This window comes from Onychostruthus taczanowskii, unplaced genomic scaffold, assembly GCF_017590055.1.
Source record: "Onychostruthus taczanowskii isolate IOZ18803 unplaced genomic scaffold, ASM1759005v1 scaffold34, whole genome shotgun sequence".
In the NCBI taxonomy this organism is placed as follows: domain Eukaryota; kingdom Metazoa; phylum Chordata; class Aves; order Passeriformes; family Passeridae; genus Onychostruthus; species Onychostruthus taczanowskii.
In genome coordinates, this window is record NW_024500794.1 from 1,747,174 (window position 1) to 1,774,214 (window position 27,041).

Sequence of the window (27,041 nt, forward strand, 5' to 3'; positions counted from 1 at the left end):
CTAACGAGATCTGTTTGTTAAATTAAACAAGGGCCACTCTTTAATTTCGTATCACCTTAATTTCATGGTTTGTGTGACATTCTGCTCTGAACCACCTGTAACAGCATCTGAAATATATTTTCACGCGGGGAAATTTCCAAGGCTTCCTCAGAGGGACACTGAGAGATATCTCTGGAGGGTATTTGCGCCAAGGAGGGATAACAGTGAAGTGAACGAGTAGAAAAATTAGGGCGAGGTGAGATGGAAGACCAGTGACAACGCCAGGAGCAGGTCCCGTGGAGTGGGCTGGAGCGGCCAGGGCACTGCTCTACTTAAGGGAGGCGGCGGGGGGTGTCCTCTGCAGCCCTCAGGGAGGGTGAGGGCAGAGGCTGCTCCCTCACAGAAAGACCAAGGGGCACAGGAGCCGCCTTGCCATTCCAACGCCGGGACCCCGGCCCGGGAGGAGGAGGAAGAGGAGGAGAAGGAGGCGGGCGCAGAAGGCCGCGCTCCGCCCCTCCCCTCAGGGCGGGCCGAGCAAAGCCGGTGCCGTGGGCGGCCTCGCTCCCGCCCCTTCCCGCGGCCGCGATGTCGCTGCTCCGCGGGCCGCGGCCCCGCACCGCCGGCAGGAAGGGCCCCAGAAAGGCGGCGGCGGCGGCCAAGCGGGACTGGGATGTAAGTGCTCCCCGCTGCCGGGCGGCTTCCGCTGGGAAAAAGGCCCGGGAGCCTCCGTGCCCGCGGCTGGGGGAGCCACCGCCTTCCGCAGGGGCTGCGCCTTGGAAACGCCCGGGTTGCGTGAGGGTTCGGGCGGGCAGACACGGCGTGTGCGAGGGGGACACGGCCCCTCTGGTTTCCCTGGCCCTGGCAGAGGCCAGGCCTCCTGCGTGTCCTGGGGAAAGAGCGCGATCAGCTTTGGTGCAGGTCTCGTTCCTGGCGGCTGCCTCGCCGAGGGTGCAACGTTCTTGTAGCGCCATGAAAGTGCACGGCAGTGTAGTGTTAGGCTAATTATACTGCAGTTTAAAAGTTGTTTGTGGTTTTGGGTTTTTTTAAATAAAACTTTTTAAAAAACAAACAAACAAAAAAAAAAAAGTTTGCCCTCAGTTGCAGTTCTTGACGTGTTCCCTGGTTCCTGTTCGCAGAGTACCGTCCATGATTTGACAGTGCACCGTGCAACTCCTGAGGATATTGTAAGTTTAATAGCAGTCGCTGCTTGCTCTGTCCCTGTGGCAACCCGTTTAGCTGGTTGTCTGACATAAAAAGTGCTTACCGTGCTTACGGGGATGTTTTCTGCCAATGTTTAATCTCTTTTTCAAGCTTCTGAACATGTTGTCTCCTTAGTGCTAGTTCTTTTGTTTATGATACTGAGCATCCCCAGGTCCAGCAGTTGGTGTTCTTCAGTTTCCTGTTCCCACTGGAAAGCAATGGCTGCGGTTTTTATTTCAATAAATTGCATGCCATCATAAAAGCATAAAAAACATAAATACTTGAAAGGTCAGCGGATTAGTTGAAGGTCTTACTTCTGCTGGGAAGGACTAAAAGATGTGCTTTGTCTGAGGAACCTCTCTAATTCTCAAAATACTCAATTTTCATTTGAACAATTTAACACAATTTCTTTATACTGAATGACCTGTTGATTGCAAAGTATGTGAATTCTTTGCAATAAACAGATAATGTGTATTTACATGTATTTAATTACATTGTATTTACATGTATTTAGATGTGTATTTACATTTTCCTGATAGCACTAATTACCAGGATGGAAGAGGCAGTATGGATTATAAGTTTTGACAGGTTTGTCAGGATGGATAGTCACAGTAGCAGAGAAAGACTTGATTCTACAAGTGTTTGCCTTGATAGCTTCTAGAGGCTTTAGCAAGCACCTCACACATTTAATTTCTTTAATTTGTATTTAAACTATATATTTTTAATGTAATCTAATAGTTAGAAGAAGGGAGACTGTGTCTGATGACTGGCAACGTTAAATCAGGAAAATGCATTATGTCTTTATGCACCTTACAGGTGTTAGTGTTTGGGTTTTGCTTCCCTTTACAGCTGAGAAAACTCTTGCCAAGTCAGTGGTGTAGGGCAGACAGAAATTCAGATTTTCCCCATTCATCTTTGGTACTGCTTTAAATTTGGATGGCAATACTGATGGCATTTTACACTTGTGGATGTTTATGAGGTTGTCATTGACACTGCTGTGATGTTAACATAAATAATGTTCAGTGCATGAAAGATAAAATCAAGAAGAGCTTGTTAGCTTTGCATATTTTGCTTAAGATTGATTTTTGAAATGATTTCTTTTATGTTTCTGTAGCTCCGCCGCCGTGAAATACACAAATCGAAAAACAAAGCGTTGGCACATCTGGAGCTCCAAGAGAAAGCACTGAACAGAAAATGGAAGAAGCAAAGACAACTGGATGCAGATTCCTTGGCGAAAAGGAAATTGGCTCTGATGCGTGAGGTGAGAGCTAAATTTGCACTTGCAGCCTGCTGCGGGTGATCTGCAGCACTCCTGGAAAACCGCTCGTGCTCATGGAAGCCACAATTGCTCCTCTTGTTGATAACTAGATCCCACACATGCACATGCTGTGTGTGCTGCATGCGTGCAGTGATTGGAGTAGACTGACAAACCAGCTGTTACACAGAATTGCACATTTGACCCAGGCTGCCTGGCTATGCCCTCTGTAATTCTGCAGGCCTCTTTTCATCTGAACAGGAACGGTTTGCAGAGTTCAGCTGTTGTAAAAAGGATGTGTGTTCTTTGGGTTCTTATTGCCAGCTTGCCTTTTCTTCCTCATGTCTGGCATTTTTCTTTGATGCAAACATGAACATTTCTCTGTCAGAGGGGAACATTGTTTATTTAAACAGAGAAAGTGCAGTGTCAAGGGGGCTGAAAGGGTGAGTCAAGAAGTTAAGGGAGGAAAATTGACACAACAAAGATTGATGAGCTGTGGCTGACAAGCTTGTCATCAGAGGATTGAAAAGCTTGTTCTCAGCATTCTAAAGCACCCTGACTGTAAATATATTATTGAATTTGCTTTTGAGTATTGAACTGTAGCAGTAAACCTAAGCCTAGTTAACAGAGAGAGTAGCTGTCACTGGAAAGTGGTGGTAGATCTCCTTTTTCACATGGCAGGTCACTTCTTGCCAGGTGTTACAAAAACTAACCTGAAAATTGGCTTTCAGACCTCTGTACTCACTGAGAATTGTTCATGCTTGTAAAGAATGATGATGAACAGTGTTCACTTAGCAGTCAAAATAAGCATGATCTGCTAGTTCTGTAAGTGTTCGGTGGACTAACCATCACAATCTTCATTGTTTTGTCTTTTGTGGTTTTTCAGAAGTCACTTTCTGATCTCTGAGAACATTCAAGCATAGACAAACAAATAGAAGTACTTAGAATTGAAGATCACCACCTAGTTTTCTATTTGAACCCTGTTTCTCTGCAATCACAGTAGAATTTTTGTATTATGGATATTTTTTGCTAATTAAGCCTCAGACTTGGACTGTTGTTACTTTGGTACTTTTCTGCCAAGTATATTTCAGTACAGTATTCAAAAAACACTGTGAACCTCTACATGACTTTCCCTAAGGCAGCCTAGTTTCAATAATACTTCCATGCAGAAATAAGTGACATGTCACAAAAGGTAGATTAGACCATATTTTCTGATATTTGGCTGGGCTACCTATTATGTGACTTCATTCTTTTGCAGATGTGAAACTCATGTTTAGGAAATAGTCTTCTATATTTGTTGCTGTTTCTAATGAAAATTAGAAATCTCACATCCTCCTGAGTGGTTTTCCCCTTTATAGTTAAGAGGTTATTTTATTCAGTTTACTTTGTGTTTACTTCTGAATCAGTGAAAAGGAAGACAAAAGGAAATTATGCCAAGGAAGGTGAAACAGATAGAAACACAGAGACAAAAGCAAAACAGAATAACAAAATAAAAAGGGAAGAGCTACCGTTTTCACCTCTCCCTAACTTAAATCTTGTTGATTGCCAGGTCCTGTTGTTCAGAGTAACCGTGGAGACTGTGTCTCGCAGTAGAGCACAACCACTGAGAATTGTTTCCTTGTCTGTTACCTTGGTGATCTTTTAGTGCTGTGAGTGTAACTTTCTAAGTCTCTTGAGTCCTGCTCAACTGCAAAAGACTTGGAGACAAAAGCTGAGAAGGTGCTGCTATTAGTGTTGTTTCTCCTGTAGTTGTGTGTTGAACAGACAGATATTACAAAAGAGTTACAAAATAGATAAGCAAAATTTTAATATTTTGGGGGTTCATCTGCCTAAAAATCTGAATGAAAAGATAATGAGTTTACTCTGAAACTTAGGACTGTCAATTTGTAGGTACCACACAGATTGGTCCTGCAGCAACTTATTTATGAAATAATGTTAGTGCATTGCACCAAAGAGTAGAAGTAAATGGATTACTGTAGTGGAGAGATTTTAGGATAAGTCCAGTTTATTTGCTTTGATACCAGTCTGAAACACGAGGGAAGGTGATATTTAATGAAATTTGTAGGTGATACTAAACTGGGACAGAGCACACTGCTCAGTGAATTTGTCCAGGGCATGTAAATGGGCCTAAAGGGGTTACAAGATGATACCACTTTTTCTACTCATCACAAGCAAATGTGAGCTAATCTACCTTGGGAGCAATGATCTAAAAATGTTCATGATGTATTCAGCAGGAGGGTAGAGCTTAGGAACCTGCTGATGCCAAAAAAGATCTAGTGAGGAGGCTAAAAACAAACTAATCAGGATAGTTTTTGTCTGATTACACACATCACTCTAATTTTAATTATCTTCAGGAAATTAGTCATATAAACTTTTTTCCTTTTTTCCTTTCCATAATTTTTTTCTTTTGCCCATCTGGTATAATAACTTTATCTAAAAACCTGCATTGTTTTGATGTCAGATGGAAAGACTAGATTTAGCTTGTATCAGATGTGGAAATTGAACAGTGGTCTGAAAAATTATATCTGTGAAGCGCTTGAAAGATGAATATTCACTGACTTGCTATGAGAATTACTATGAGCAGTCTAATTTACTGCAGTGCAAGCTCAATAGACTAGAAAAACATGAAACTCAGATATGTAGGATTACTTTGACATAACAAAGCATGTAGTAAAATAGGGTGTTGAGGAAAAGCAAGTGAAATGCCATTGCCTAGAATTTTTTGTATGAGGCTAAATGTAAGCCAGCAAAGTTACCAATGGACATTGAAAAGAGCTCTGTGGAGATAACAGCATAGAGTACTGTGAAACCATTTCAAAACAGTTTCTTATGATTCCTGGAGGAGCAAAAATTGTCAGTCAGTTTTCAAATTTTGAGTAGGAGGGCATACATGGGCCTTTTCTGTGAGGTCTTTGAAGTACTCGCAGTCTCTGTATCAGTTTGATGAACCATGATGAAGGTGGTCACTTACATACCTCCTCTCAAGTTTTTAAGAATATCTACTTTCTCTCCAGGTTGTGGGATATAATTTTACTAGTTTTTGATTTCCAGCTTTTGAATGGAGCCAGGCATCAGTGAGGAGCTTTAAACTGTGCTCTGCTCACAAAGCCCCATCCCCAGTCAGCTCCGTTTGGCTCGTGGTAACTGGATGCTTCTTGCTTTGCACTCCAAGACATCCTTCCTTAGGAGGAACCTGTTGTGATGGACTTCAAATACTAGGGAGAGACTTTGGGAGAGAGAATTTGAGTACAGAAGCTGTATCTTCTGGAGATTCCCAAAATATCTTCTGATGCCAGATGTAGTTAGCTGTGTTTACCTCTGTTGGAACTTCTGGTGGTATGTGGCTTAAGTTTTCGGTAGGATTTTCAGGAGGCAAGACTGAGTGAAACAAGTCTGCTTGAGTTGATTTGAATATCAAATAGTACATGTTTTGGGTGTCAGATGTAGGTAAGTGTTCTATGACTTCACATTGAGATCAAACGATTTGAGCTTTTTTTTTTTTTAATTGCTATATATGACCTTTTTTTTTGATGAGCATGTCATAAATACCGAGCTTCTTGTGTCAGGCTGGAAGGAGAAGGGGGAGTGAAAGGATTTGTTCTAAAGAGAGTCAGTGCTGATGGGGGTCTCAGAAGTAATAACTGTTTAATTTTTCAGAAAAACAGTGTGAATTCTAGTTACTCTAAATGAAGTATGGTGTTCTGGTCTATCTTATTTAGGATCTAATTGCACAATACCAACTTTGCAAACGTTCTCTTGTTGGCTATTCTCTTGGTAACTGTTTATAGGAACAATCCCGGGGGGGAAAAAAGAAAGTAATCAGTCTGCTCAGTGTAAAGTTTCCTTACACACTGTGCTTTCAGATTCTGTCTGATCAGTACCATTTCCAAGATGTACTGGAACGATCTGGTCAGGTTATGGCTGTGGCAAAAGACTTGCTTGAGGATGCTCCTCGCACACGAACAGGTAGAACATCTCATCTATGTGTGGTAGCCCTTTTAAGATGATCTCCTTGCTTTCCATGAATAGTCTTGCTTTGCAGAGCGTTCTTTTTAACGGCTTTCATCTCATTGTCTGACGTGGTGTGATTGATCCTGTTCATGTTGGATGGAACACAGGTGAGGCTATCACTCCCATGGCAGGGGAGAGTGACTGATGGCTGGTTATTCCACGCTATTGGTCCACTGTGGAATTTCACAATGCATGCTCTGAAACACCTCCAAGCTCACCATTTCACAGCCAAGCTACTGGCCTGTGCAGAGCTGCAGTTTGAGCTGCTGCAATGGTTCTGATTCTCATTGCTGCATGAGCTCACTCTTTACTCTTGGATATGGTTGAAGATTTATCAGCAATATCAGCTTTTCCTTTTCCTAATTTGGCTTGTGGATCCTTGTGCTGCTGGAAGGCAGACTATTTGTATATGAAATCTTAAACCTAGGGATTTTTCTCTGTAGGCTGCCATTCTCTTTTGTTCCTGGTGACTTTGATCCTGCAAGCTGCTTCTGCACAAGTGAATTTATGCAGGTGGGAAGGATAAAAGCTGGGCATGTGGCCCAGCGTATTAAATTAACCCTATGGTCAGTCTTTGGTTGTTGTTTAAAGTGACATCCCTGTGACAATTTTTTTGTGAAGAAAAGAAGCTTGATTTTCAGTACAAAGTCCTGCAGCATAAGTACAGACCAAGCCCTCTGTGTTCTTCCCTGTGTTGTTTAATTCCTCTAGGTTTTCCTAATGTAACAATGGCTCCTAACTGTGACCTAGAACCATCTCAAGGACCCATTGTACAAAAAAGTCATCCTCCCAGTCAGCTTTCCATCCTTAGTGAATCTGTCATGGATTCCCAGGTAATGTATGTTTTGTTCCATGCATACAAATCCTGTGGCTTTTTTGTTTGCACAAAATTAGACTATTCAAAGATAAGAATTTCCAAGCAGAACTTAATTGGTTTTTGTTGATAACATTCATAGAAGACAAGATTAAACAGAGGTGAGTTTCTTTTGTGAGACTTCTGGGAATCATGATTTTTTGTTTTAACTCTCAAATATGAGAAACAAACATCATTTTGTTGTAGAAGCTCTCTCACATTAGCGTGCCCTCCCTTTTAAATTCTGGAATTCTCAGAGTACAATGTGATTACAGTCTAAGAGAAGAACTTTTGTGTCACTTAACTAATTGCCACATTTCAGAATATGTCTCTGATTTACCTGTTATGTCTGCCTATATGGGGACACAGCCATTTGTATCCCAATTCACTCCATGGCCTTGATGACTCCTACAAGTTTAACTTTTAATATTTTGCATTGTTTTATATTTATTCAGATTTGTTGTAAACAATTTTTAATAGTCTAAAATTTAATTTAGTTTGCCTTTGTGCTGTGTTTTCTTTTAATAACATATTGTACTAGGAATGCTCACTGGGGTTTGAGAGCAGGCATGTGGTGCTCCCAGAAAACTTCCTTCTGATGAAGACCAAACAGGCTGTTGGGAGCAAAAGTGATGGTGTCATCTCCCATGGCCCTCTACTTCCATTTCCTACTATCTTTCAGAAATATCTGTAATCTGAGTTGTGGTACTTCTGTGTTAGGTATTTTGGTGTGGCATTTGTTTTTCCGTTTTTTTAATGAGGAGTGTACCTTTGTAAGCTGTGCCACTAGATGCAGGCCTCAGGATATTCAGCTGAAATTTTTAAAAGAAACACATATTGATTGTGTGCCAAGATTCTGTGAGTTCTTATGTGCCTACAAAACTCACAGTTAAAGGCTATCTGGTGAAACTTACTCAGCAGCTCAGAAACCTGGTAGTTTGAGGAACCCTAATTCCAAATTTGATTGTTTGAATTTAGCTATAATTGTAGTAGTACATAGGATTGTATTTTGTTCTGGTTGCATTTTACACGCAGGCTATAAATGTAGTTTTGCAGATCTCACAATGAAGTTGTTTAGCTTGTGGTGTCAAATGACTGAAATGTTACAAATGGTATGGATTCGGGTTGCTTTTCGATATTTTGCCTGCTATATTTCTGTTTTGGTACATCCTTAACAGCTTTTATTTTATCCTCTAGTTTGCATGGGTTTTCATATTTAATATAAATCATATGAGGAAAATACTGGTTATTTAGTTAGTCACTTGCTGTGTTATTTTGAGACAATTGTCAGTATCAGTGTTTCTGAGGTACTAAAGTCCTCCAGAACTTCCTACAAAGGGGTGTGGATTTGGGGTTTTTTTTCTGTGTGGTATTTTTATTTTAAGTATGTTTTGGCGGTGAGACTAAAACAAATGCTTTTATTTTTTTTCTTGAAACAATTCCATTAAATTGGTCTTTAACTTCTTCTGAATTTTGGTTTGTTTTCTTTGTTGTCTCTTGAGAAGGCTCTTAATGAAGAGGAGGAGGAAGCATTATCAGAAGATGGACAACATAATGTTTTGGGTTTCAAATCCAGCATCAATTCTGACAGGTCAGTACAAATACAGGTTTCCACCTCCTTGACACTGGAAACAGGTGGAGTTAAAAGCGTGTTGAATGGTATAGTTAAGTTCTTCTGTTTCCCCTTGCCCTCCTTTCCTGATCTCAGAATTCCAGGGAAGGGCCTGGTGTAACATTGAGGCTGGGAATGAAAGTGAGTAGGGAGCTCACCTGAGCAATTGCAGATAATTTTAGGAGCTCTGTCAAGACAGATAATCTGGAATCATGCCATTGTCCTGTTACAGTTCACTGTTATTCTTGTTTTCAATGTAGGCTACTTCGGTTGTTGAGAAAAGAAAATTCCTTGGTGAATTCTCCGTTGTGGGTTGAGAAGGATGTGAGAAAAACCACCTTATCACAGGAACCAAATGTGCCTCGAACTCCAGCAACTGTTTCCCCTTCATTGGATCCGTCAGGTTGGGTTTGCCAAATCACAGCAAGGTTGTTGGGCTGTTCATAGGATCCTATCTGGAGTTCCTTTCCTGGGTGGGGGTCTGAGACAGAAGTGTATGCTAGTTTGGCTCAGATGTATTTTTATACTAAAAAGCCATTTCTTATCATAAAATTACTCCAGAACAAACTGCTGTTAAGGACATGCCTCAAATATTTCACATGTGCTTTTTTTTTCTTTGTTTTATGTTTAAATCAGCCCTCAATGCTACCAGTGTAATCAAGAGAACCCATTCAAGACTCCGGAATGAAGATGAAGAAGAGTCTGTAGACTCCATTGACACTGTGAGACAAGTGCTGAACCCAAATTCAAGGAAACAAAAGCAAATTGCAGCAAAGAGTTAAGTATTTTAAAAATAAAATACCCTTTGTCCAAGGTCCTTAATGTTGTAAGAGAATGTGGGTTGGAAGGGATTTTTGAGAGCCATTGCAGGGCTAATACCAAAGTTTGATGGGGCAGTTCCACAGCTCCTTGTCTAGTCTATTTTCCCTCTATTCTGCACGTTCATTGGCAAAGCCGAGTCCATGGGAATTTGGGAACTGTAAAAATGGCCCTTTGGTGCTGCCCATTACCTTGCTGCCCATGGAGTCCTCTCCTGTGCAGGACTTCTCTAGTTCTGATCCAGATTTGTGTTCTGTGCTGCACAGATTAAGGATGCATTTCATTCTCCATATTCTACGTGTTTGTATGAGGGGACTGGCATCAGTTGCAAGCTGTAACATGAAAGGAGAGTTGCTTACTGAGTATGAGAAAGCAGCTGATGTTTTTCATTAGCAAACTATTTCCATGCATTTAACTGGAAAGGAGAAAAGTACAAACAGGTGTATCCAAGATGAAAGCACCAAACAGTTGTGCTTGAGAGATACTACTGTGGCAGCAAAAAACGTGGTTTTTAGGATCTGAAAATAGCTGGAATAACTGGGGATCATGCTTTGATGGTCTGTTTCATCTTATGGCAAGAGAGGGCATTTCCTTTGATTTACTTCAATAAACAATGCAATTTCATTGGTACTGCGAAGATCTCTATACAAAGTTGAAATTCCAATGACCCCGTTTTCTTCTCCTTCAGTGAAAAGAAAGCAAGCTGCACAGGACTCTGCAAGACAGAAGAGAGGTGATTCTCCAGCTAATTTAATCCAGGTTGACCTTCAGAGGGACAACAGGCCCAGCCTGGATGTTCTCAGCCACATGATCCAGGAAGTAGAGCATGAACTGGAGGAATATGAGCGATGTACAGGTCGTGAGGTCCCAAAAAAAGAGAGGAGTGAAGGCCTGTCTGGGTTTACTCTGTCACTGGTGAACGCTCTCTGTCGCTTGATGCGCTACCTCAAGGAGGTGAGAGACTTAGAACTGCCCCTGGAGACTGAATGAAAAAGAGTGTGAAGTTATTTTACAGATGTAAAATAACTTTGGTTTTTTCTGGCTTCCAAGCATTTTACATTGAACTCTGATTATCATTGCTTATTACTAGGTTTGCATGCAATTAGGAGTTAAAACTTTTGGTTTGTCAGGAACTGGTTTGTTAGGAATTGGTATCCCTAGTGAAGATGGAGGAGTTGACTGCAGTGAAAGTCTCTCAGTGTCTAAGGGCAGAAAATACCAATTGAAATAATTTTAATTGAAATAATTGAAATTGAAATAATTTACATATACTCTTTGTTGAGCAGGGTAATAACTACAGCATTTTTTGCAAATTTATTTTCTTCCTTTGCCTCCCAAAGATGATGCTGTTGTCACCAGAGCAGTGGACCCAAATCCCCTATTTTCCTTCAGGATTCCTTAGTCCTCTTTTACTCCCCAGAAACTTTACCTTAAGCAGGAATGACCTGAAGTGCTCACTGTAACAATGCACCGCTGGGAATTAATGGAATTCCATAAAGATCACCTTTGTGCCATGTAGAAGCTTTTTTTTTTTTTTTTTTTTAAAGAAAAGGAAAAACAAAAATGTTCTAGTTCATCTGTGTCCCAGAGCTGTCAAGAGGCAACAGTGCCTCACAGATCATTTGGTCTATTTGACATTTTAAACCAGATTATGACAGTTCCTGCACTCTTAATGGATGCAGCAGAATATATTATCTAAATGCTAATGCTCTATTTCATAGCAAAGGTAATAGATCTCTAATGAATGTGGAACTGTCTAATTTTAATTCCTTTTCAAAGGGTATAATAACTGAAAGGGGGAAACCCATCTTATTTTAAAATTGTTTTTCCTTACCAGATGTATAATAATCCTTGCATTACACTGTATTTAATCTCTATGGAAGAATTTACTTCGATTAAATCCTGGAAGCAAATAGTAAATAATTAATCCAAGAGTGAAAAGCAGCTGCCATCAGAAGATGGACGTCAGCTGAGAAAGTCTTGTGTTTTAAAACAAGTTAATAATGCTTGGTTTTTGTTAAAATTGTAAGGGAATTAAATTTGGTTCTTTTTCAGTTATAAGGAAGGATCTTAGCATTTCAGTAGAATGTTTTCTGTTTATTAGGAATACATCCATTTAATAGCATCCAGTTTGTTTTATAAATGTAATTGCAGTTATAATCCTATTTAGATTGTCTTTAATTTTTCTACAGAAATTAGTTATTCCTGAGCCTCAGACATCTTCCAAAGCTATTCTCATGATTTTTCTTGTTACTATTCCATCCTTCCAGAAGTGATTGTTTGCATAATTGTCTGCCACACACACAAATTTACTACCTAAATTCTTAAGTAAGCAATATTACGAAGTCACTCAAGCTGCATAATGTGGTTAATTAGCTTGCTTGGGATAGATACTGCATTCATATTTTAAACTGACTTTTCTCCCTTTTCAGGGAGGTTTAATTATAGTTATAATTTGAGAATTTGCTGGGAAGAAGCCCAGCTTGTCTTGAGTGTTTTATAAAACCTGATCCCTGTGATGCCAGACACAGACCAAGTGCTTGTGTGCACCATCTGTCTTGCCTAGCCAACAGAGTTAGCTGACATCCAATGCCTGAATTATAACTGGCAGTGCTTTTAAGAGCATGACTTTGCAGGGGATATTTAGAAAGCCCCTGATTTTAGTTAAACAGTCAGCTAGCCAGTCTTCATGAGGTTTCAAAGCTTTTAGAGAGATTCTCTTCCTCCCCTTCCACTTTTGCTGCAGAAAATCAGAAGGATTGCAATAAAGGATGCTGCCTAATTTAGTCTCAAAAATAGGAAGAGAAACTTGAATTCAGGAGTCTTCCATGAAAGTGTTTTTATTAAATGATGAGCAAACCAACACCTATAAGAAGGAAATAATGACTATAGAAGGAGCTAGAAAAAAAGAAACTTCTGAAATGTTTGCAAAAGCATATGAAATTCTTAAAGGGAAACGGATAAATCTGACTTGGTTTCTAAACTAATTTTTAGATCACCTTCCAAGTGCTAGAATTAATCATTCCCTCCTCACCCTCATTCTGCTAAGAAAGCTGTTTCTTTGCCAGACCCACATGACAAAAAGAGTATGAGCATATTCCCTGAATCTGTGCTGCTCTGTTCTCCCTGTCTGCTGCATGTTCTGGTGCAGTGTTCAAGCTCGTGTGATTAGAGCCATACCTGGCAGTGGGCTGGGATGAAAATACTTCTTTCAGTGTACACCAGACCTAAATCCTACCTGAGGATAGGAACAGATGTTACCCTGATGGTTTCCCTATACTTAAATGTAAGACAGAGATGCTGGGAAGCTTTTCCTCCAAGACTAGGTTAGTGCTGTGTAGGATTAGTAGATACAGTAGCTCATTCAGATGATCTTGGGTATCAGAAGCTTCATTGCTGCTGCCAGGGTAGAAGTGCTTCTTTTGTGCTGTACAGGACCAGGTACAGGTTTTTTTATCCATTTTCTGAGCCAGCATGTTTCACTTGGATCAATACCAAAAAACCTGTTCTCTCCAGCTGGAAAGGAAACAGAAAATGGATGGTTTGCCTCCCATATATTTAAGGGAGGTGTATCTGCCTGCCTTTGTGTTTAGTGGCAGTATCTGTGAGTTAATCTAAAAATATTCATTTTTTCATTCATTTCATGTGGATGCAGAGCTGTTTGGTTATCATACTTTGAAACCCTCTAGAACTTTTCCCCTCTGATGGAAAGCATTAGAAAGCAAGAATGTTCTCCTTCACTTAGTCAAATTTGTCTTAATTAATGAATTAGGGAAACTAAAGATTAGGCACAAGTAGCAGAGGAAACTGACAAGCATCAGCACACCTGGAATTATTTGATTCCTGCATGAGCACTCAGTGACTTAAGAAGCTGTATCTGTGCAGAGAGAAAATGCTTTTAGTCACATCCTGTAAAAGCTGTAAAGGCAGAAGAAAAAGGATGTCTGGGATTCCCTACAGTGTCCTGGAGGATCAAAGACAAACAGTTAAGCCTCTCTGACAGTTCTCAAGGCCAGACAATTTGATTTTGTCATAAAAGTAATGAAGTTCAGCAGTAGTGGGAAGAGCGGTTATGTTATGATGACATAATGACTCATTCCTGTTTTCAAATATGAGTCTGTATTGCTTTATAGTAAGTTTTCAATTTTTTCTCTATTTTTAGGCTGAAATGCAGCTGCATGAGAAAGAAATGATGAGGCAGCAGCAGGAGGAGATGTTGAATGAGCATAGAGAACTGATTGATGCACTGACTGCTGAAGTTCTTCAAGTAAGGGAGGAAAACATTACTATGCAGGTACTGAGCCCCCCTTGCTTCTTACCAATCAGCAGATTACATATTAGAATTCTGAGTTCTGTTGCAAATATGGGCTGAGATGCATTGTCTCATGTTCTGGAGACTTTAATCATAAACAGAAAGAAAGTGATAAAGTTGAGTGTGGAGCCCAAGAATTACAGTAGCAGGTATGGGTATGAAATGTTTGGAGAGTTGTTTGTTTATCTTTAGTTAACTTCAAAGTCTGAGAAAGTGCTGATTCTGTGAAACTGACCTTTACTTTATCCATCTAAAAGTTTAGGCGTTTTCTTTCACGCTTCTATACTGTTAACACTACTGGAGCAATGAGTAAATGTAATACTACATTTTCCTTTTTTTAGTTTCCAGTGGAGGTAGATTTGATCAGTGGCTACTTTTGGGAATGATGCAGTTAAGAAATCTCAGAGAGGAAGTAATGTAATGAGTAAGAAAAGGCAAAACAAATGATTTCTAAATGAGAAACATGGAGACAATGATATTTAATCCTCACTGGAATCCTACAGAATCATGCAGTAATAATAAGAGGCCAAACTTCTTATCAGGACTTCTTGTAGTATATAATTTTCTAATTTATTTTGGTAGAACACAAATTCCTGTAATTCTGTATATGGTTTTTTTCCTCCTTTAGAAGAAACTTCAGCAATACATGACAGTAACAGATCAAAAGCTGATGTGTCTCACACAAGCATTTAAAGGCCTCCCTTTGGAAGAACCTGAAAGAGAACAAAGTCCAAAACATTTTGGAATTGCAAGCAGAGGCCCAGCAAACAGCCAAGGTGCGTACAATGAATGTGTGAAGGAGGAAAGAGGAGTTTTTAGTTTATCCCTATGGAAAATCTGGTATTTAATAGATGTCTGCCACAAGTTCCTCTTGAAAGAGCGTGAATGTCACTTCTGTAAATTCACAGGCCATAGGTTCTGCTGTGAGCACAAGCAAAGGAGGGGGAGAGTAGCTTTCCCCCATTAAGGTGACATCCAAAGTCAGTTTCATTCTGAGGCTCCTAAAAGAACCCCAGAAACCCAAAGAAGTCAAACCCAACAGAATCAGGATCTCAGCTTCCTGTTGCTGAGCAGCCCGACAGTCTGAGATGGGCTCTTGCATAGGAGGACACTGGAGGTCGCTGCTGGCCCGAACTGCAGCAGCTGAGGCGCGGAGCCACCCAGTCAGAGAGGTGTCACTTGGTGTCTGTGGCTCTGCGTGAGAGCAGAGTGACCAGCTGAGTGATGTGTGACATGGAGACAGGCTAAGCTGAGCCAGTAGATGGGTGGCCAAACTTACCAAACAGGATTCACCGTGGACTGTTAATCACCTTTCACCACTGAGTTTCCTCCCAGCTGTCTTTCCTGGTCAGTTGTTTAAATGGATTGCTTTTGCTCCCAAGGTCAGTAACTTCTTGTGAATCCCAAAATTTCTCAGAGTTACTTGTATTATGTAGTTAAATGTTGGTTTTGTCAATTTTTGTGTAGCTAAAAGCTTTCTTCCTGGAAGGATTTTCTTCTTCGGAAGAAGCCACGTACCAGATCCTTTTTACCAGATCCAGGCCATGTAAAAGCAAACAAAAGGAAACTACCCCCAAAATGTAAAATCCAAACAGTCAGAAAAGCCCACCTCAAAAAAAACCCCAACCTAACACCCAAACCTTCACATTCATCAATTCTGCAGCACTAGAATTTTCAAATCTTTTCCTTACTTTCCTAGTTAAAGGAAAAACAATTTTTTTTTTCACTGAAGAGACGTTTCATTTGAATTAAATGATAGTTAAGATGAGCAGAGCTCAAGAAAGCCTTGAATTGTTTTCTGACAGCATTGTTGCCATCAAATTTACAATATGGGGGATTAGGACAAGTAAATAAGTCTGATTTTCTCAAGACTATGTTGCCAAATGCAGCTCAGATACCTGTTCAAGTCATGTATCTCTAAGTCTTGTGCATGAGCTACTAACAGATCTCATGCTGTTGTCCTGAAATTGTGAGGCTATGTGTAAGAGTTGTTCTTGCTCTTATGGCCAGTAAAGATTTATAATTTGCTTGAGTGAAATACTTCTGTACCTGGACATCAGAAGAAAGGTGTAGAACATATTCTACTCCTGTCTTTCTTTTCAGGTGTCTGAACATAGGAGTTGGTATTGATATTTTTCCCTATACTGCTATTTCACTATAAGTAGTTTTTGTTATTTTTTTTTTTTTTTGGTTTGGTTGGTTTGTTTTGTTCATTTAACTTTTATGCCTGCTTTGTCTTTTTCTTTAGAAAAACCTGATTTGACCTACTCTGAGCCCGGGCCTGAAGCAGGCAATAGGGAAAATATGCTGAAATTTCCACAGGAAGAACTTCCTTTCATATTTCACCCAGGGCCAGGTGCCTCAAGTGATATGAGACCTGGTAGAAGCTTCCCAGCTCACATCTTCCAGCCAGCTGTGCTGTTGTCCCCACCACAGCAGAAAAGCAGTCAGGAATTGTCTTCCCTCCAGAATGGTGAGATCTGACTGCAGTAGGCTTAGGAGTCTGTGTTGTGTGTTACTGTTTCAATCTCACACTACCTGTGAAGATGCATTTTCCATGGAAAATTTTTAATCTGTATGCCTAGGCATATGGGCCCTATAGCTGGAATATCCTACTGCTGCACCCAGATATACATTTCCTTTGTTTCTATGCCTGTTGCTAGACAGCCTTTACACTTCCTGTTTTCCATCTGCTGGCAGCAGTCCTGCCAGTGGCAATCCAGACTGACATTTTTATTCTGTACTCATTTTGACTATCTGTGTGATTGCTGAAGCTCTTTGTTGATGACCTATAGCACATAATTTCACATTTCCATCTGCTGATGGTGTAATCCAGCCTCCATCACCTTTAATGGTGGGACCACTGAAGCCTGGAACTTCTGTTTCTGCAATGTTGCAGACACACCAGGATATCTGTAGGCTGTGCTTTGACTTTGAGCCAATCTTCCCAACAAAGGGGTTTTTGGAAGCTGTGGGAGCCAGGTTCCCATTCAATACACAGGAAATGGTTGATGAAATTTTGGGTGAAATTGTGTTGCTAGATAACCAGGTAGCTCAGTCTTGTCTCAGTCTCCATAGCTCATTTCTGTTTCATGGGAGGAAGAAAGTTCATCAGGGTGATTAGGGAAGGTGTTTCTCATTTATCCTTACTGAAGTGAGCAGAAGGAAGCACACTGTGGCTCTAAAACTGAGCTGTTTCCTGCTGCAGTTGTCACTGTACACACATGCATCCCACTGGACATACCAGGGCCCTGGATAACACCCTTGCTGAGAGGCAGATGATTACATCCACAGCCAGATTGATGGTGGCTGACAAGAAGGAGGGTACAGGAATGGGTTTTGGTGTTTTCCTCCTTTTTCCTCCCTTTCAGCTGTTGTTTTGTACGCCTTTTCCAAGTCAGAAAAATAACCAAAAGTCCTTTTGATTTTTAAGGAGTTGGCTGGGCAATTGGAAGTTTTTATCTGGTTCAGCCACTTGGTGGGCTGCTGTGCTGTGAGGAGGTACATAAACAGTCTGGAGGAAATGAACTAAAGGTCTTGATCTACAAAGGGCAATGTCTGGTTTCAGTTCCGTTGAGAACTGTCAGATGTCTTCTGTCATTTGAAACAGCAATGCAGAACTGTATTCCAAGATTTCTCTAAAATATATTGTTCCTCTCTTAAGACTGATGCTAAGTGGTCCAACAAACGTTAAACTCAGTGAATGGTTTTTTTATGCTCATAGCTTCATAAAACACACTTGAGTGTAATTTTTTAAGTGTTCATCTCTGCTCAAGAGGCAAAAACTAAAGCTTGTGAAGGAATGGGCCATTTGGTGTATGAAGCACAGAAAATCTGGTTTTGGTCACAAAAGTCAAGTTGGACTTAGCATGTAGCAGCAGACAGTGCTGTCACTGTAGTTGTGTCTCTGTGGTGTGTCATCTCTTTGCTGATGATGACCACAAAAAAATACCTGACTACTTTTGTTGGCCACAGTGCTTCCTCTTTAGGGGCTAAGTAGTTAGTTTATTATCATGCCAAAAGTCTTGTATTTTTTTGTTTCAGTATCCTAAAAGTTTTGTTAATAACCCAATGTAAATATCAGAACTGAAACAAAAACAGTTTATTAGGTAAGGTAACTGAATTTTGGAAGATGGAGGACTACTAAGAAATATTATATGGTCTGTCAGCTAAGAAATTTAAAACAATTTATCTTCTTAGTGACTACTTTGTCAATCTCAAACTAAATCATTTAAATGTAAGACTGTTTGCAATAGGAAATACTCACCTAGTGAGTTCTTACAGCAGGATATTGCATAGAGTGATTTTAATCAGTACTATAACACCATTCAGGCCAGATGTTACAATTCAAATTCCTGCTTGATTATTAGTAACCTGATGCAATAAAGTCGCTGTTAGTCTCCTCAGTGAGGATCTCATGTCACTGTCCTTACTGTTCCTTTATTTTGTGTTTGCAGAGTTTGCAGCCATTTCCCAGTCTACTGAAAGAGAGCCATGCAAGGAAAGGAGCTTACATTCCTCCCTGAGGACACAGAGCACAACTGAGGAGAACTGCCCCATCTCTCGAAAGCAACCAGTTCCTTCTGCAGACAAAGACTTGGAGAGTTCCCATGAGAAAACCAATCTGTCCTGCCCAGGTGATGCTGGAAAAAACAGCACAGCTGAAGAGTTCCTTCGAAGTGGTGATCTGCTGGGACAGATAGCTGAGCTCACACGGCAGAATGCTCTAATTAAAGCTCAGCTGAGGAAATTCAGAGGAGACAAAAGTGATTGTCTGCATCAGCCAGACCTGACACAAAATGCAGATCCTAGTCCAGACTCTTCGCAAGGACAGGTCAGAATTTAACAGGAAAGGAAGGCTGGATCTCCTTTCTGCTGATCTGCTTTCCCATAGTTTACTGGTGCTTTTTTTGTCTTTCATGTTGTCACTTACTATTTGTTTGCTTGGAAACTTGTTATTTTTATTAGTAGTCCATAAGCAAATCAGCAGTAGTTTCTCATGTTGGGCCTGTGTTGTACATGGGTTCTGAAGAAGGTTGTAAGGCTGTGCTGCAAAAGAGGTGGTGTTGCAATGTGATCCAAGCTCTTGCAGTTTGGATACTATTAGCAGTGAAAGCACTGTACCAACCCACAGCTTCCTGTCAAGCTTGTAAAATGCATATTTGGAGCCATGTCATACATCTCTGCTACTCTGACCCAAAAGCAGATGAGATTCAAGTTAGTGCAAGTGCATCTTCTGCAAATGTTTGATCATAGTGTATGTGCTTGTTGGGTCTGTCTTGTCAGTCCTCCTCTGTGAAAATCACAAAGATTTTGGGAAAGAGAGACCTTGAAGGCTTCAGTTTAAGTGGAAAAAAATTAACCTGCAACTAAGCAGTTACTCAATAGGATCCCAGTGAGTGAAGTTAACATCACAGAAACATCCCTGTCCTTGCTATTGTCTTTTATTCTGTCACAGTGGCTGGTTAAATTAGGGATCCTGAAGATTTTTAATTTCTTCATTTAAATGTAGGCTGAGAGTGTTGTCACTGTCCACTTTGGGTTATGCTGTGTAGTATTTAGTCATTTGGTTGTACAAGGTGATGCAAACAGTAAGTGTTGTTTTTGTTGTTTTTGGGAAGCAGTTAGTGACAGGGAGGGGAAGAGGTCAAAGAAATCAAAACCTGGCTTTAAGATGAGTTCCAAGACTCTTCTACTAGAAACCTGCTTTTGCTTCCCCACATCCTCCTGAATATGTGTCTCTCTGATTAAGTATATTCTTAAATGTAGTTAATTGCTGGGTTTTGGTTTGGTTTGATTTGGGTTTGGTGGTTTGGTTTTTTGGTGTTTTTTTTTGGTTTTGGGTGGGGGCTTGCAGTTTTTTTTGTTTCCATATTATATGGGCAACAGCTGTATTTTTCCTACTTGAGGGAAGACCAGTATAAAATATTGTAATAATTAGTTGAGGACTTAAATACAGGACAGTAAAAGGGCCAAAATCAGATTTTTCACAGAAGTGCTACATAATTATATTCCCTTTCAGTTTGAAAACAAAATGCACAGAAGTAGTTGAAATATATTGTATGCCCTCCTTTAGGGTAAAAATTGTAAATATTTCATTGGAAGTAATTATCCCATTATCCGAGTAGAGTCATCTCATGGTATCAAGGAGCTTGGAGGAAAGAATAGCGGAGCTGAATCGCCAGAGTACAGAAGCACGGGATAAACTGTTGCAGTTGATAGACCAGCAGAAATCAGCTGCTGCTGACATGGTCCCTCCAATGCTGTCTCCTGTTCCAACCCCATCCCTGAATTACACTGGTAAGTACCTAGCTTCAGGAGAAACAAAAACTAGTCAGACAGTGTTTTTTTCCTTTGGTGAGTCCCTGTCTTACTGGATCAGTGGTTGTGGTCAGAACTACACTTGCTGTTAATGCCTGTGTGGTACAAACACCTCTTACTTCAGAGAGCTAAAAATACATCAGCTAGACCTCTGCTAAAGTTTTCTTCTTAGTCATTAGTCTGCTGCAAGTACTGTGCTTCATGTTAAACCTGTTCTTTGCTTTGTTCTTGTCTGAAGAACAGGTGCTACATTTGGACATTAGTTGGAACTTCTTCACAGATTGTTAGGTATTGGAATGGACTGCACAGGGAGGTGGTGAAGTCACCATCCCTGGAAGTGCTTAAGGAAAGACTAGATGTGACACAGTGCCTTGGTCTGTTTGACGAGGTGTTGTTCAAAGGTTGGAGTCGATTATCTCTGTCTTTTTCAACTTAATTGATTCTGTGATAATCTCTGGTGGTCAGCACTGTGTTTTTTAATCAGTCCTTGTGCAGACTCTTGGGTGAAAAAGATTGAAGTACTTACATCAGGCCTCTAAAACTTACGGCAGAGTGGTCATCCTATTCTCAACCCCATTTTAGTTTTTGTCTTTTGGGTACTCTTTCCATCAGACTGTCTTGCTGAGTTACTGCCTGTGCTAATAGAAAGGAATGACTGGAGTCGTGTAAAGAGGTAGATCAGGGAATATACTTGGTGGTTCAAGATTCATAGATTAGCTGCCATCTGTAACTATAAAAAAATTACTTTGCAGGAGGTCAGGGCTGCTTTATCTTTTCATGGAGTTATTGTCATTACAAGCAGAACTGCATGTGACCATGTACATGTGCTCTGTGTGAGACACCTGTCCTTTCCCCTTGTGAAACCACAGAGGATGTATAAAGGGGGAAGGACTTAGAGAGAGGAAGAAGGGGGAGGAGGGAGCAATGTGTGGGTATTTGCATGCAGGTGCCTATGCAGCGACTCCTGGGTCAGTTCATAACACTTTCAATGCTTGTCTGGCTGTTGTAATATAAATTCAGCATGGTAAGTAAAATCCTAAAACAACAAAGGTGAGAGAACAGAAGTCTCTAAGCCTGTAATTGCCAAAAAACACAGAAAATTTAACTGTGGAAGAATCATTCTATATATGTGAGCATTGTCTGTAGTTGCTCTGAGTCTCTGCTTTCATGGTCAGTCATTTTCAGAAAGTGAGTATGAAGTTGATGTTTAATCTGATGTTTTATTTCTGGTCTGTATATCTGTGTGGTTGGGAAGAGGTTGTGATGCCTCTGGAAAAAACGGTGAAACAGAATGAATGTTGTGCAATGTTGCTGTGTTCTCATCAGAATCAAGCAATTATTTGTCACCTAGAAAATGCAAGGAGGACAGCTGAAGTGTCTGTTCCCCTGGCAGTGGCTGTGGACAGCTCCAAGGATGTCAGTGTTCCCCATGCCAGTATGACCAGCATAAGAAGGTAAAAGGTCACTCTTTCGTATTTGTGGTGTCTTAATTATCCATGCAGTAGAAATTGAACACAACAAAGTGGTTGCCATGTGTTTTTTTGGCTTTGTGGATTTTCCCTTACTTTCTCACATTAAATTCTGCAAGTGGGACAAAGGTCTAATAGCTTTTTCACAACTTCCTATGTTTGTATTTAAAATGTGTGCAATCTAGCACAAGACAGATGACATGTATTGTTGAAGACTGCTGATGAGAGGTCCTAACTCAGGATCAGAGATAACATTCTAGTAGTCACTTCCATTTTTCACTTTTAAAATCTTATTTTGAATATTTCCAGGACCGTAGGCGACTCTAGCAGACCTTTAAGTGCCATGTCAGAAAGTGTCAAATTAACTTCTGGCAGCCAAAGACCAAAGGTAAGACTGAAAAATCTTCAGCCAGAAAATTTTAATATGTTGTCATAAAAGGGAAAAGATAATCATAAGATGGATGAAGGGAGGTGAGCTCTTTCCTGTTTCAAATATCCCTGAAGGCTATTATCCATCAGTTAGTGGCAGGTTGGATTGCAGACAATTGGTAAGAAGAGACCTGAGAACTAGTGACATTCATTATTTTCTGCCACAGAGTTGTTCATAAGTAATCCTTTTGTGCTGTGGCATCTTTGTGGAAACCTTTGGAAGTCTTTCCCTGGTGGCTCCAGAGGATCTCAAGCCCTGATTATGATGTACTGGTAGAGCCACAGTCAAGAGGCAAGCAAGCTCTTACCCAGCTGTTGCACAAGTCAGTTGCTGAATGATGAATAAATCCAAATGTAAAGAGGGCCCCAATCTAGATTTCTGACTCTGATGTGCAAAGAAAAGGATAGCCTGTGGTGAGATGCTTTCATAAGGGAGATCTGCAGTGGTACAGACTGATAAACCAGTCATAAGAGCTGTTTATAGGCTTGAAAGCAACCATGAGGACATATTAATAACCTATTTCCTGGCGTACAAAATAACCTAAATTAGGACTGATAAGGAGAACAGAGTTAGGGTCTGGGACTTGCTGTCCTGACAGCAACCTATACATCCCTAGAAGGGAAATTTGAAGTTATTAAGGCAGGTGTGGCTTGAAGTAGGTGGTGTGACTCCCTCCATGGTGCTAAGGGCAGACAACAGTCCTTACACACAGGTCTATGGGAAATTTACTGTATATTAATCTCAACTGATTTCTTCTTTTACAGGTAGAAAAGCAAAAAGAAGAAGGATGGTTTGCATTGTCAATGCATGTTATGTAAAGGAAGCAGAGCTCAAGTTCTGTGCTTTTTAAATATTTTTTTTTAACTACAAATAAATCACAATCTCTCTCTACAGATGTACAGTTTAACTCTGAAGTGTTTTCATGTCAGTACCATTAGTGTGGAAAGGTCCATGTGCATATTGTATTTGTGTCCTACAGAGCACTCTAGGAAGCCCTGGAATGAGTTTCTGGGCTGGACACACTGCTGTGACCTTACACCTTTTCACCAAAAAAATTTTTCATGAGATTGTAAACTCAGGTTGCAGCTTTACAAGTGAGCACCTTGATATCTCTGTTAGGTATGCTGAAGGCAGGAGGTTTTAGAAACTGCCTGTGAAACTTTCTGGAGCATATATTTGCACAAGAAAGGGGAATAAATGTCAGGAAGAACTGAGATGAGGGAAGGTCCCTGCATGGAAAAGGAACCTAGAGATTAGGAAGCCAGTCTGTTTCTAATGGATAAGTATTTGCATCAGAAGGAATTAATTCCTTCTGTGGTTTACAGTTGCTCCCAAAAATTGTGCTTTCTGTGCAGTTAACATGTTAGAGATTGCATCTGGACTGGAGGATTGCTTTTAAAAAATCTCACTTAATATTTTATAGTAAATATAAAGTGACTATTTGAAGTTAAAATCAGAATATTTATTTGCTATGTACTAAAGTATATGGTCTTTGATATAACAGAAAACTGATACATATAATTGCATTAAGCTGGTTTGCTGTGTTTTTATATAATATTCTAATGGCCATGGTTCTTGTATTGGTTTTATTTGACTTTTTAAAGTAGTCATTATTTTATTAGCAATGATTACCTATAAAACTTAAGGCTATTAGGAAATGCTTCATTATCTGTTCCTTATCTTGTAGTAAACCTTGCCAAAAACATTTATGATGGAGGTCTATAAAATGAAAATAATATGCAAGTCTGGCAAAGAAAATAGCTGCAAGTATCAAAATCAGATTTTTTTTTTTTTAACTGTGAAATTTCCTCCTAAAGGTAGTGATAGAGTGGAGCCAGCCTCTGTCCTTTCAGTCAGTTCAGTTATAGGAGAATTAAGAAAATATGCTCCGTTTGTTTGTTTGTTTTGTTTTTTGTAAAGGAAGGGTTCTTCTAAACAGATCTAGAAAATAAAAAAGTGGGATTTGGAAGAGGATCTGTTCAAATATTCATTGATGCTTCCATCATTTATTTTTCCAATGGGAAATGAAGAACTGTGTTTTGTGAAATAACAGTTAAAATTGCTTGGAAGTAATCCCTCAACTCCTGAAGAGACAGCAGTGCCACAGATTGGATGGGACTACATAACCATAGTGCCACAGGTTAATGCTGTTGCCTCTGCTAATGTTTGCTACAAATGCTCTGGAATTAATGAGAACTCCTTTTAGAATACAGGATTGGAATTAATCCTTGGAGTCATCTATTTTCTTTAATTTGGAAGTCTCTAGGTGGGAGGGACACTTCCACTCCAGATGTCTCCAGTCACCTCCCACCATCTCCTCCACAGCCTGTGCCTTCCTGTGGTTCAGGCTGGGGTCACACAGTGTTCTGTGGTTAGAAACGAGCTGCCCCTGGGATGTCATGGAAGCGTGTTTGCTGGAATGCTGAAGGCTAGTAAAGCTCGAGGCAGTGTCGTTTTATGCGGGGGTTGTTTTTTTGTCTGTTCTAGACCAAGAAACAAACTGCAGCTGTTGCAAGAATTTGACTCACCAACTCAAGCTTTGCTGCTTGATAAGCAGGCTGGCCTGTACCTGTCTGAAACAAAAGGCTGACTCTCATGAGATTGACATCTGCTCCTGCAGGGAACTAGTCATCCTGCACACCTGTGGAAGGCAATCAGATTTTATATTTCTTTGTGTGTACATGTATGCATAAAAGTATGCTTGGTCAGGCCTCAGACCTTAAGTCTCATCTAAGTGAAGTCCCTGCTCTCACTGCCCTGCAGCAAGGCCAGGTTTTTGTTCCTGGCTGTATCTAAGTGAAATACCCTACTGTAATATCCTTCTGTCTCGTTGTCCCAGCAGTGAAGGGCAATAAAAATAAACCAACTCCATTTGTCTTCTCAGCATCAGTATTAAGTGGTCACAGCACCAAGCCTGGCAGAGCTCAAGAAGTGATTGGACAATATTCTTGGGTACATGGTGTGGTTCTTAGGGCTGTCCTGTGCAGGCCCAGGAGTTGGAATTCAATGATCCTTGTGGGTCCCTTCCAACTCTTGAGTATTCAATGATACTGTGATCTTTTGCATGTAGAAACTTAGAGCCTTTCAGATCACTTCCCTCTCTCAAATATGACTGAAGGGAAGCTAAAAAAAGATTAATAGCCTGACATCACAAAGAACTTGCTTCCTTAGAAAAGCCTCCTTGGAAAAAATCCAGTTTCATCTTCCCTTCAGAAAATGTAGGCAGGGTTCAGGAGAGGTTAAAAAGAATATATATAGCAGCAGAAAGCTGAAAGTGGCAGCAGGTGGCTGGAAAGCTTCAGGGAGGAGGGGAAAGCAGGAATGTCTGGTCAGAAGCCAAAGCAGGGACAAGTCTGCACAAATCCTGTGTCACTGGGTGGTTTGGCTGCAGCTGCTTTGGTCTTCAAAGAGCTGCTGCCAGCTGAAAGGGATAATGCTTGACCACTTCAGACTCTTGTTCCCTGTCGCAAATCCAAAGGACAAGAGAGATCCACACATCTTTTGCTGCTTTCTGTCTTTCCAGTGTTAGCACATCTCCATGCCCTGTCCACTTCCTGTTTGCTGTTTCAGGGTTAAGCCAAGTCCATGTGTGATGATGGTGAGCCTTACGTTAGTCAGTGAGTGGCAGAGGTTTAGGCTGCCAGGTGTGCTGTTAGGCTGCCTTCCTCCTTCACCTCTCCCAGGTCACATTGCAGTGGCTGAAGTCCTGCTGGAGCACAGGTTTGATGTGTGACAGCAGCAGCTCACAGAAATGTACTTTTAGAGTCCAGCATGAAAATGAAGATACATGGGCTTATATTAAATGAGGTAACTTGAGATTTAGTTGAGTTTCTCCAAAGCTCAACACAAGCCTGAAGACTAAAAGCTACTGGCAAATTTAAAAGTGTGAAGGGAGATATTTGGTAGTGAAGATGTTTCTCTGAAGAGTGAGTTCCCCTAGGAATGCTTTGTATAAAATCAAATGGGACATCCCAGGACAGAAGTCCTCTCTCTGTCCCAGGTGGTGCTCCCAAGCAGGAGATCAGCGTTGTCCTTCTGCAGCTGTCACATTCCCCCATGTGCCATCAGTTTGCAGAAATTTTGTCATGTGAGGCTTGGGGCAATTTACTTGTGTGTGTTTGAGGCCCAGCACAAGTAAAAGTTAATGGCACCTCCTTTTAAAACATCCACGGTTTTAAACTGAAAAAGGAGAGATTTAGGTTAGATGTTAGGAAGAAATTTTTTACCCAGTGTAGTGAATCCATGGGCATCAGGCTCGATGCAGAATTTGAGGGCTGGGGATGACACCAGCATCTGTGCCTCACAGAAATGCTCCTCTCACCATTCAATTGCCACATAATTTCAAATGCATCTTTAGCTGACTGAGGGAGAGGTTTTGCCTAAATTGGGAGGTGGTTGTAAATCCTTTGTTGGATTTTCTGGATGAGGTTGATGTATAGGGGAAGAGCTGTCAGCTGGGTAATGATGCCTCAAGTACTCCTAGACCAAGACTGGCAACTCTGCCACATTCAGAGAAGTCCCTGAAACACAGTAGTTCCCAGGGCTGGCAAATTCACAGCAAAACTAGGCTTGGTCGACAGGAAAGAAGCCAACAGTATGTTCTACTTGTCTTTTCGTTGTAAATTCCCCAAATAGGTAATTTTCCACACTCCTCTGGCTGCCAATTAAGATAAGCTCTGCTACTTTGACAAGTTCTCAGGTTTCTGTCAACAAGTCATCTTGGAATTTTCTTCAGTCCTGTTCACTAATGACTTCAGTTTCACCACTTTTTCAGTTTCTT

General features: G+C 40.6%; 1 protein-coding gene across 3 annotated transcripts; it reads left to right on the forward strand.

The window, feature by feature from the left end:
• Window positions 1–541: 541 nt before the first annotated feature.
• Window positions 542–25,062, forward strand: SPICE1 (spindle and centriole associated protein 1). 3 transcript variants are annotated; one of them, XM_041411099.1, is made up of 17 exons: window positions 542–651; window positions 1,116–1,163; window positions 2,294–2,440; window positions 6,298–6,400; window positions 7,157–7,278; window positions 8,804–8,889; window positions 9,171–9,313; window positions 9,547–9,687; window positions 10,418–10,683; window positions 13,892–14,023; window positions 14,670–14,817; window positions 16,290–16,514; window positions 18,499–18,875; window positions 20,170–20,341; window positions 21,714–21,816; window positions 22,141–22,219; window positions 23,026–25,062. In XM_041411099.1, exons 1-17 carry the CDS (start codon window positions 565–567, stop codon window positions 23,077–23,079), a joined length of 2,433 nt encoding a protein of 810 aa, XP_041267033.1. In that variant the 5' UTR covers window positions 542–564; the 3' UTR covers window positions 23,080–25,062. The 3 variants fall into 3 exon arrangements, with proteins under 3 accessions (XP_041267033.1, XP_041267034.1, XP_041267035.1); XM_041411100.1 differs by lacking the exons at window positions 6,298–6,400; window positions 7,157–7,278; XM_041411101.1 differs by lacking the exons at window positions 542–651; window positions 1,116–1,163; window positions 7,157–7,278 and having other exon boundaries at window positions 2,304–2,440.
• Window positions 25,063–27,041: the final 1,979 nt, after the last annotated feature.